The sequence below is a fragment of the Salvelinus sp. IW2-2015 genome, linkage group LG15, assembly GCF_002910315.2.
Source record: "Salvelinus sp. IW2-2015 linkage group LG15, ASM291031v2, whole genome shotgun sequence".
Taxonomy (NCBI): Eukaryota; Metazoa; Chordata; class Actinopteri; order Salmoniformes; family Salmonidae; genus Salvelinus; species Salvelinus sp. IW2-2015.
The window spans coordinates 52,575,227-52,586,963 of record NC_036855.1 but is presented as its reverse complement, the minus strand read 5'-3'; the positions used below and the strand labels follow the sequence as shown (position 1 = coordinate 52,586,963).

The 11,737-nt window shown below is 46.0% G+C and overlaps 1 protein-coding gene across 2 annotated transcripts in view; it reads right to left on the bottom strand.

Moving 5' to 3' along the window:
* The window catches only part of dok4 (docking protein 4), a 70,645-nt gene that overhangs the window by 20,303 nt on the left and 38,605 nt on the right, over positions 1-11,737 (bottom strand). For both annotated transcript variants that reach the window (XM_024002677.3, XM_070447272.1), the window contains exon 2: positions 2,636-2,945. In XM_024002677.3, coding sequence (XP_023858445.1) covers positions 2,636-2,701 — 66 coding nt within the window. In that variant the 5' untranslated portion in view covers positions 2,702-2,945. The remainder of the gene's footprint in view (positions 1-2,635; positions 2,946-11,737) is intronic.

Sequence of the window (11,737 nt, the reverse complement as noted above, 5' to 3'; positions counted from 1 at the left end):
TTGCAGCAAACAGCTATTAGACAGCTTCTGGGGGCTGGACTATCACACCCAGGTGCAGCTCTACCTCCTATATGACCATCAGCTGTTAATCACAGCCTTTTACCATGCTCTCCTCTCACTGACACACAGAGGTACACTCAGAAAACACAGAGAGGAATGTTCTCCCCCAAACCACAGGGCTTAATAAAATACAAACTACAACTACAATATCAGGGAATTGTTTCAGAGATGAAAGCCAGAGCACCAACTGGACCATAGTCTTCAAATTCAATCAGGCGTCGGAGTTGTTGGCCGGCTGTCCACTGAAGCTAGCGTTAAAACAGCTAACGGAACAGAGGCTTTGTTTCAACTGCTAATGCGGACTCACACGTTACATTGGAGAACTGGAGGATAAGCAGGAATACGGCTGTAAATAGCATTAGCGCCGCATAAGCGGGAGTTTATGACATTGTGTTGTTATTCCGCAGATCATAATACAGAACAGCTGGGGGGGGGGGGGGGGGTCAAGAGTGAAGGCCTCTGATTTCACTTTGTGTGCTCACTGCAGACGAGGAGTGCAGAGATGGGAAGAGAAACAGAGGGAGATGATGAATGGTGAAAAAAGAAGAAGATAAGAGATAAAGGCAGAAATGAAGGAGAAAATAAGGCGTGAAAAAAACATGCAGTGACACGATTCAGAGAGAGACACGGCGAGAGACAAGACCCGAGAAAGACAGAGAGACAGACAGAAAGACAGGAGACAGAGAGAAAGTGAACGGAGAGAGGAGGGTGTAAAAACAAACTCAGGTAATCTGCCGCCTGCCTTCCCCCGGGGAGCTATGTGTCACAACCCCCACGCTACCACGGTAACCACAATCCTGCTGAGTGCACACTTCCTAGCGACTCCACCACAGAGGCACGAAGGAGAGAGAAAACGAGGCGGGGAGGACACAGAGAGTGAGAAGCCTCACTACTGTGGGGGTGCTCTCCTCAGGTCAGAAACCCAAGACCCTGCCTCCTAGTCAGCGAAGATGAGACTTCATGCCGTGAGACAGAGTAGGAAGGCGCTGGAGGGACGTACGAGGTTCATTGTACAGAGGTACGTGTATCAGTGCTGGTGGAGTGATGGGTGGAAGATGAGTGGTGGATAGGATAGGACAGTAGATATAGGGGAGGAGAGGCTTAGCCTGATGGTCTCTTTGGGACTATCCAACAAGATAGTCCCATCATCAACATGTATGCACACCACAATAAGAAATACTGGGCCAAAACCAGCTGAGAGAGAAACCAGTGTGTCTGTGTTGTGTGTGTGTGTGTGGTGTGTGTGTGTGTGTGTGTGTGTGTGTGTGTGTGTGTGTGTGTGTGTGTGTGTGTGTGTGTGTGTGTGTGTGTGTGTGTGTGTGTGTGTGTGTGTGTGTGTGTGTGTGTGTGTGTGTGTGTGTGTGTGTGTGTTGTAGCATATCAAATCCAGCCTAGAGGGGGTGCACAGCTGTAAATCCACTGTCTCCTCTGGGTAGGTAGAGAGATACAGACATGGTTCATCTCTCCTTAGAGCTACTGTGTCTGTAACTGAGTCTGTGCATCACAGGGGGCTGCCACATCACACTGACACTAAGCCTGTGTCTTTACCCCTGAGCACAGCAACACGACCACAGGATTAAACTACTACTGCACAAACTACTAGTCTAATACTCTTTTTGGTTCCAAGTGAACCCTTTCACCACTAAAAGGTTCTAAGTAGAACCTTGTTTGGGGTGGGGTCTACCTGGAACTAAAAATGGTTCTACGGGGAAAACGGAGAAGATCATGAGAGGACCACACAGAGAACAGCCCTGCCATACAAATATAACCCTTCTTTTACCAGGCATTTTCTCACAGAACAGGTTGAAAGCCAGTTCATTATTTCACAGACACACAACGTGTCAGTCTCCTTCTGATAACGCCTGGACTTGACATCAGCGTGAGGACACACCTCAGTCTGTCCTCACGCCAACACAGGCAAAACCATACCGRGAAATGAGGGAAGCCAAAACGAGCCATTTAAGGAGAATTTTATCTGAATAAATAAAACAAATGTCATTATTGAAACCACTGAACATCCTCTACGGTTTCAAGSAGAATCAATACAACTAAAGCAGATACATTGTGCTCGGCAGTCGTTGTGATGACTGTAGAAATACTGGAGTCTAAAATGTCAAACGTAAATCAGGCAGTCTGTGCCATACTGACTAATATTCATAAGTGTCAAATTAAAACATTTCATTTGTGTTCATTGACATATAATTCATCTGACTCATCCCCGAAAGACCAATTCCAACAACCAGATGTACGTCATTCAGTTCTGACTCATAAGCATTACCATACTTCATTACCATACTTCATGTTCATATTCATGGCTTGAAGCAGAGGTGAAGAGAAAATGGATGAGTACATCAACCCAGAAAACTTTTTCATTTTCATTTTCTCTTTCGTGAGACACAGACAGTTGTTTTGTTTCATCTTTTGTTTTGTTTCAAAAATGATCTTTATCTTTCCCTTGGGCAGGACATGGAAAAAGCATACACAAGTAGACAATCACACGAGCACACACACACACACACACACAACCCCCTCGCAAAGGACAAAGACCCCCAGTTCAGTTTGGGGCTCCACTCACCCCCAGTTTCCTGCTGCGCATGCGGACGTATCCCTGCTTGACGATGTCGTTGAAGTTGGAGGCCATCTCTGTGGGAGCTGGGACCTGCTGGGGCCTACTGAGGCTAGCATCCAGTCCTTCTGTCCTGCAGTCCTGTCCTGCAGTCCAGCCCTGCACCTAACTCCCCACTCCTCTTTCCTTCTTAAGTCCTGGGGTTACCTTCTCCCTCCTCTATATCAGCCAAGTCTTCCTTTTCAGATCCTATTGCCCTCAGACTGCCCTCACTCCTCTATTGCAGTTTGTTGGCCCCATCATCCCTTCGTGACAGTCCCTAAAGAAAGAGAGAAGGAGAGAGAGAGGAGAAGAAACAGGGGATCTATTATTTATTAAAGTGGCAGGAGAGAATGGTAGTGGCTTGCAGACACACGGAACATTATCCTCCATTATTCATTGCTTTGGCAGACACCATTATTGAGGGCAAGTAGGTAGCATGGCTTCTGTGACACATCATTATGTACAGTGTACAGCACAGCCTCTGTCTCGGAGCTACTGTAACTACCATTGGAACGGGCTTGGCAACAGAGGCTCTTCCGGAAACTATCCTTCCCAGTCAAGCAAGAAGAAAACAGAGTAATGACGAGAAACTCATTTTAAGTTCAGCCGGACAGCTGTAAACCAAAAGCAGACTTMTGTACTTTGTCATTGTTTCTAATGCTTTTCTGAAAAATCCCAAAAGCTACTTCAATAACAACTGAAATCAAAAGAATGTTGGTTGGTTAGATGATCCGTCATGGAGACTGTTTGGCCCCAGTATTGAGAGAAGCCATGTGATATGCAGAGCGCCACAGTGAGGGAGATGGGGTGAGGGGGACTGTAGTTCCAATGGCATCTATGCCCCTATTCAGACATTCAAACACACACTTGTACACTCACACGTAGAGGTGCAATTTAAAGCATGCACATAAGTACACACACAGACACATCACAAACACCATTGGGGGCATTGCAGAGTGAGACAGACAGGCAGGCAGAGTATCTCCTGTGACCATATGATGCCATTGTCAGTGTTCGGCTCTAGTGGTGCGCGGGTAAGCGGTTTGTTCACCCGCACCCACCCGCAATTGCTAATAACCCATCTGCAACCACCCGACTATATGTGATAAAGTGAAAATCCGAGGGAAGTACCCCACCCTAACTCGCTAATATCGAATATGCGCTATAGGCTAATCAGATTGGGTGAAAATAAAATTTGACAGGGGGCATAGGATTTTATTTGCCTGATTTAGATTATGTTTCTGCTTATAGTTTCCGACATTTTGGTAGGCTATTTAGTCAAACTGTCTATAATTAAATACATGCKGCTTCTCTTCTGTCATTATAGAATAATGTCACAAATCAATAGAATGAATGTGTCTATCTAGTTGATGTCGGTAAATTTCTCTGTCATCTCAAAAGAATTAAAAAGAATTAAAAAGGATTAAAAAATGTCCAAATGACATCAGTTTGACCGGTTGTAAGGAAATAGAAGCTGTGAAAATGACCCAACATGTRTCTGATAAGATTTCAATTTGGCTTGGATGCATATTTTATCATCTACAGATGGCATCTAATTGCACATTCACATTCTCTCAAGATGCTGAAAGAAAAAAATCATATTTCTCCACTCCTGTTCCCGAATAGTAATTTAGCCTACATTTGGTGTATCATTTTACTACAAGAAATGCTTAATATTAAGGCTGTGAGAGGTTATAGACCTTTAGTCAGTGTCCAGACAGTTTCCATTTAACCCATCAGAACAGCAGGCTACAGTTCCCTTGACGTGCCATTTAAAGTCCCCATCTTGTGACTGTCAATTTGTATAACACCTCACAATCACCACACATAACACTGCTATCATCATCTTTTCCCACTTCAACAAATCCTTCCCAAACATTTACTTTTCTGGCCCTCCCTTCTCTTCATTTTCAACTATCCCTTTCGCAGCTTTTCTCTATTGAATTAAAACTCGGACATTGTCCTTTTTTGCCTCCTTGGATCTACTTTTAACTTTTTCTGCCCGTTCCCAAAAGCGTTTGGCGATTGCCGTGTAGGCTGTTTGGCGCGCGTACAGTTAGAGCCTGAAGCTTACATGCTGACCAGACCGGACACGTCGCTAAGCGAGCGTTGCAAAATAAATGTTGAAATCCATGTTATTCAATTATTTCACCCACACTGCTCACGCGCGCCAACTAGCGTCTGCGTTATCAAGGGCTAAAATAGAAGTCGTTCCTATTTCTGACGCAGATCGTGCTGAAAGTCCTGCCTCTCCCATCTCCTCATTGGTTTATAGAAGCAGGTACCCACGTGGGTAATTGAAAGATGAACTGTTTTGCCGATAGTCGTGGTAATACTATGAAAGTTTAGATGCCAATCACCAGATAAGTTCAAAGATGAAAAAGCCTGGAAGGAGGAGAGATGACTAGAAACGATTCGGTTGGCCGTTTTATGTGTGGATTAATTGGCGGAGTAGAGGAGCTTGTGCATTTCAGGTAAAATAGCAACTCAATGTTTATATCCCAGGACAAATTAGCTAGCAACAGCAAGCTAGCTAAATAGGACAAATTAGCTAGCAAGTGCAGGCTAACTAGCTAAATTGCCATACATGTTTAATGCTTTTCGACCTGTCCCCAAATTAATGCACGATAGCGCCGTGTTACGCACTAACTCCAGATCGCCTAAAATAATGAAAGAAAAACCTCAATGTAGCCTATAGATATAAATCGCACAATAATTATATATGGATTTTAAAGTATTGTTTTGTCTTGATTCAACCCGCCGGCCCGCCACCCACCCACCCTTCATCCACACAATATTTAATGATCCTAAACACACCCGCCCAGCGGATATAAACGCGGGGACTGCGGGTTATAAGTCAACCCAAGCATCACTATTCTGCTCGCTGGGGGCAGAAATCAGTGTGGTGCATCTTCTCCCTGAGGAACTGGCGCTAAATCTCCCTGACTACGGTGGAACAGAGACATTAAACTTTAACAAGGACCTCATTAACCAGGACAGAGCCAGGCTGATCGCTCACAGCACTGTTGGTTTAGAGAAGTGGCTCACACACACTGGGGAGGGGGCTAACACACACACACACACAGACACACCACACAACACCACACACACACACACACACTTGGGGAGGGGGCTAACACACCACACACACCTACAGACACACCACACACACACACCTTACAGACACACACACACACACACCTTACAGACACACATCACAAACACACCTTAAGCACCACACACACACACACACACCTTACAGACACACACACCACACACACACACACACACACACACACCACCACACACACACACACACAACACAACCACACACCACAACACAACAACCACACCACACACACACACACACACAACACCAGAGCTAAACAGCTGCAGACTGGCTCCACTGTGGCCCTCTGGGACTGCTGGTGTCACCGTGGTGGGTAACCTAGCTTGCCAGGCTCATAACAGCATTCTAAGAAAGTAGTACCTGGCAAAGACACACGGCTGGGAACAGGAATATATGTAGGCTGAGCAGAGGATCCTTATGTGGATGGGATTGGCTCAATGTTAGCATAGTGGGAGTGCTTGAGACACACTTGATGTGCCATTATATCTTGGAGCACAATTGGAAAGCGATTAAATCCCATGAAAGCTATTCAAATGAGACAAATGTGCACCCCGGTGAGATGAAATAACTCCCGGGGTGACGCTTAGTTAAGCAGAGCTTCAGTAGTGTGCGTGTGGAGGTGATTGAGGAATCAGGAGGATTTGCACAACTCTACACATTACACATGCTGTATTACAGATCTATTCACCTATTACAAACAACGTCCATGGTCAGCAGTGCATAACCTGGAGAACAGGGACTGTTGTCTGCAGCCAGAGGTGGGCTGGTGTGTGAGGAAGATCAATAAAGAGCGCAAGGGTGCACACAATGGAGGATCAGCTTGTCAAAACCCAACGTCAAAAGAAAAAGGACATGCCATTGATTCTGATCCTGCACTGACTGATTCTGTGCTAGCCTCTACAGTGAACCACCAGGGCCTCGGCCCCCCCCCCCCCCCTCCCGCTACCCCATAATCATTGAGATGTGCTGATTTACCTTTTTTTCCCACGATCGATACACATCAGCAGCTTTTCCCCCCTGCGACGGACAGTAAACAGCCCGCGGGTGATGTATCACTGAGCAACACATTAGTATTAATATACGCTCAGTGTGTGGAGAACACATTGTCCCTACAGAAACAAAGCCTTATCACGCCATGTGTCAGCACAGGGAACCCGCTCCATTGTACTCTGCTTGTTTTACACGACGGCGCATCACCACTAGGCCGGCACAGAGCCGGGAGTGGGATTCTAGGAACAGACAGACAGACCGTATCGTAAGTCACTACTTCATAATGTGTGTTTATCATAGAGGGGAACACAGGAGTGTCTGTCGGGATCCAGGTGCCGGGGATGGTAATAAGCAGATAATGAATTCAGAGATTAGTGAATCCCACTTCGCTCCTCTCCCAGCGAACGAGGAACAAACAGCTTGTTAAAGAAGGACGTGAGGGGAGACGGCGGGGGTAACAGTGTTTTAACGAAGGCGAGGCAGGAACACCTGTTCCGGCTGTAAGTGTAGGTTGAGACAAGAGGCTGCAGACAGGCCCGTCTCTGGGAACAGAGCGACTTGATAACAAGCGGCTTTGAGGAGGGCCTTTCGGGCGTCGTCTGTTCTCGACTTTCCTTAGAGGACGAGTTAGATCACACAGCTGGCTGCTAAACCTCTTCTTAAAGCCCATCAGCTCCTCTCAGCCACACATTTAGGGAGGAACCTGGAGTTCCAGTGTATAGACATGACTATAAAGGACAATGTGTACAAATTAAGAAGGAGAATGCTACMATGGAAAATAAGCACATTTCAGATGGTTAAAAAAAACACTTTTCAGTACATCCACTGTAACCATGGGAACCTAAACGTGTCTCCCCAAAAGGCCTGTCTGCGCTATGGGAGAAGAGAGGAGACAATGTAAAGCTCCCTGACAGAGAGAGCAGAGATATGCCATGCTCGGAATAACAATAGGGAACCGTGTCTGTGAGCTTGATCTCATATCTCATTCACTATCACCGAGTCATTAAAAGAGGGCCTATCATATCAGAAGTCAGTTGCCAACGGAATACTTGTACACGTCAGTCACGCAAAATCTACAGTGACTGATCTGTGAATGTTGTTTTACTAGATCTCTCCCCCCCCCCRCCCCCKARATTGTCATCTTTGAAAAACCAAGGTGAGGCTAGCCAATGTTCACTCAAAAAATAAGAAATCCGTCACAGAAATTTCAGGTCTGCTAAACAAGCAAACGTGAACATTGTGAAAATTCTGTGCAACTTCTGGCTCGTTTACTGTGAACACTGTGTTTGTACCCGCTTTAAGTTACAGTTATAACAGTGGCCAAGTACGCCATCGTGGCTATTTGATCATAATGTACCATCAAAAACAACGGAGAAAATGCATCCCGTAACATTTTAACATGGAGATTGCTGTTCTATCATTCCGCCTACAGTAGCAGCCAATGTGTTGTGTTCGATGTAGGCCTACATTCCTTGAGACTTTTGACAAAAACATGTAGGGATTGACATTAACCTGTTGTTCCACTTGTCCTTCAGACAAGGAGGTGACTGAAAATATTGTGTTGTTTGATGCAAGAAACCACTTTACAAAATACAACTCATTATTATTCCCATACCATTATAACAGAGAATCAGACAAATTATGCTGCCCTCTGCCTATTGGCTACTTGGCTTATTCAAGRCTGTCTCAAAATACAACACTGCCCCTTTAAAAAYCTCTTTACCTTACTTGCTTTCAAAGATGTCTAGAAATGCACACGTTTTGTGCTCTTGTAGGAAGCAACCACTRCCCCATTGTTGACTAGAAAGTAGCTATAACTGGGATAATAACTCCCTAACTAGCAAAGAATATGAACAAATGTGAACAGGTGGCAACATGCAGCTCTCGCTTTGATCTCAAAACAAGCGCATCTACTCACGCTGTAAACACAGTCCAGCTCAGTATGGGCCTGAGTCATGCCTTTAAATGCAATAGAATCCTACTCCAATGTGCTCTGCCTACAAGAAAATCTCTTYCATAGTTTGTTTTGTTTCAGGGTGTTGCATTGAAAGTGGCGTTGCTTCGAGCACAATAGTGTTAACTAAAGGGYAAAACTAGAAATTTGAGTGAAGTTCAATCTGATGCTTCTCTGCACGGGCTGAAATGTCTTCTGCGAGGCAGTCCCGGTGGAGCTGCGCCGCCCGAGTGCAGCTTTGAGGGAACAACGAGGCCAACTCTACCGTATGGCTGTCTTGAAATGCACTTTCCTCTCTTCACTTCTCGCCTGATGACTGACCCTACCTGCTCCCTCTCCTCTCTGCGTTGTATTGTCGATGTCAGAGTTCGATACGGATCCCACTCTGCCCTGTTGCTGGAAGATGGATTGAACCACACACACAGAGCCAGCAGCTACATGGACCTCCTGACCTGTTGAGATGTGAGGGAGGTGTGGTAGCTAGAGGCAGGGAAGTGTGTTAAACCACAGATGATCCATTATGCATATATTGACCAGATACTCAAGAGGCTGCTCTAACAATGAAAATAAAATGTCTTCAAAAATGGAAGGCAGTCGGGAGGAGGCAGGTGGGACCATTCTAGCCAATTAGACGGCAGATACCCGTGTGAACAACAGGCACAACTTCAATCTTCAAAGTTGCCGGGATGTCACCTGTCCTACTTCTATCAGTACATTCGTAAAAACCTAAGCATTACACAACTTCTGTTCGATCAAATAACCCACAGGTAGCAAATAAGCTATTCATTTTTTATTTTTGCTAACCAAATACTACACTCTAATTGACCTCCATACAAAAACACCTTGTTTGGTGAGCGGGGGGGGAAAAAACGAAGAACAAAGAAAATGGCACCTGCAGGAGAAGACAGATTTTGGGCCGTTATTCCTCTCGCTTTGCCGCAATCCTCTCTGGTGAAACACATATCGGTGCTCCTATCACCATACAACGAGCCTCTCAGCATACAGTACTGAATCACTCGCAGCCAAATTTGCTGGGGCTGGCATGAATAAAGGTCACACACTGGTAGAATATTATACAAGCAACTCGCTGGAGTCCACAGTAAAGTAATAGACACTGCACATATCTGACATCTGTATTCAGGCAACGGGAGTCTTAGGCAGGGCAGAGAATACAGGAGAGCTGATTAGCTGGCAGGAGGAGGAGAGAATGCAGGAAGTTTGTGTTTGCTGGAGGCTAAATGTGTCGAGGCAAAGAGGCCTGTGTCAGTTTGAGTTCTTATGAGCGAGGGCGTGTTTATTGTGATACTGCCTGAGATAGCTTGAGGCTAAGAGGCAGATTGTGTTCGAGAGCCTTGGCTAACTGGAGTCGAGAGGAATAGGGGGAGTTAGTAGCAGGATACAGAATGAAACCTAATGTGGGAAAYGGGAGTGACTACACTATCATCACGACGTTGGTTGTAGTTACAGACAAACGCCTCAGCATCTGTACTCCAACAGACAGACCTTCTGTGTGTGTGTGTGCCTCCGTGTGTACATGTGAGCATGCATGTGTGTGTGTGTGTGTATATGTGTTAACAGCTGAGCTGTAGAGCAGCATAGCAGCTCTCCCTGCAATGTGTACCAGTTGGAACTGCTGTCTGGTGAATCCAATCCCCCGTATCCTCTCTCTCAGCTGTGCCTATCTCAGCCTAATCAAATCCCCAGAGCACCAGGTGTGCCCAGGGCAGGTTAATCTAATGCCAGGTGTGCCCATCTCAGCTGAATTAGATCATGCTACATTAGGCGCAAGACAGATCCAGATATGTCATGTTCTCTCTGGGAGCGACACGGAGGGAGGGAGACAGGGAGGGAGGAAACGAGAACAAAAAAAAAGAGAGTGAGACAGAAAAAGGGGTTGATTGTGTCAGGTCAATTTCATGAGCCACTTCACTTCCATTCCTTTGGAGAGGTTAGTGAGGTGAAAAGAATGGAGCATTCCAGCCATCGATCAGGTGGGGAGGGGAAGGAGAAAGAGCAGATCAACTACAGTGTAATGCTATGAGTGTGGCTGTGTGTGTGTGTGTGTGTGTGTGTGTGTGTGTGTGTGGATGTGTGTGGGTGTGTGTGTGTGTTGTGTGTGTGTGTGTGGTGTGTGTGTGTGTTGTCGTGTGTGGCTGTGTGGGCTGTGGCTCGTGGGCTCGTGGCTGTGGCTGTGTCTGTGTCTGTGTCTGTGTTGTGCGTGTACACGTCTTCATAGGTTAATAACTCCGGCTCTGTGAATTTGACAGATTTTCTCAGATTTGCTCTGTGATGTTCAACCAGCTTCAACTTGGGGAACAGGCATCCATTTAGGGGGCACGGAAAAAGACCAAAGACTTCATGTTCTCTCTCGTTCTGACTTCCTCTTCCACCTAACGTCAATGTCACCATCGCTCTCCTTTCACCATTGATGATACAGTATGTCTATCTCTGTGTTTTACTCCCATGTCACTCAGTACTATTCTATGAAATTGGGACCTTTATAATTATGAGTCATTCACCTCCCACAAATCTGAGGGCATCATGTGAAGCCATTCACCAGGAGAGTGGCTTTGCGTGCTAGGGTGGCATCCCCCACGGAGCAGACGCTGTCTAACACACAGGGGCTACAGCAGCTGGTACACAAGATGGTAGAGGGGGTACAGCCAAGAGGAGAGTAACCAGTAAAAAATACCAATGAATGTTACATAAATGAGGGAAATATGGAGGAAAAGACAGGCAGACAGAGAGAGACAAAGAGACAGAACAAAGAGACAGACAGACAGACAAGACAGACAGACAGACAGACAACAGACAGACACAGACAGACAGACGACAGACAAAGACAGACAGGACAGACAGACGACAGACAGACGACAGCAGACAGACAGACAGACAGACAGACAGACAGCAGACAGACAGACAGACAGACAGACAGACAGACAGACAGACAGACAGACAGACAGACAGAACAGACAGACAGACAGACAGACAGACA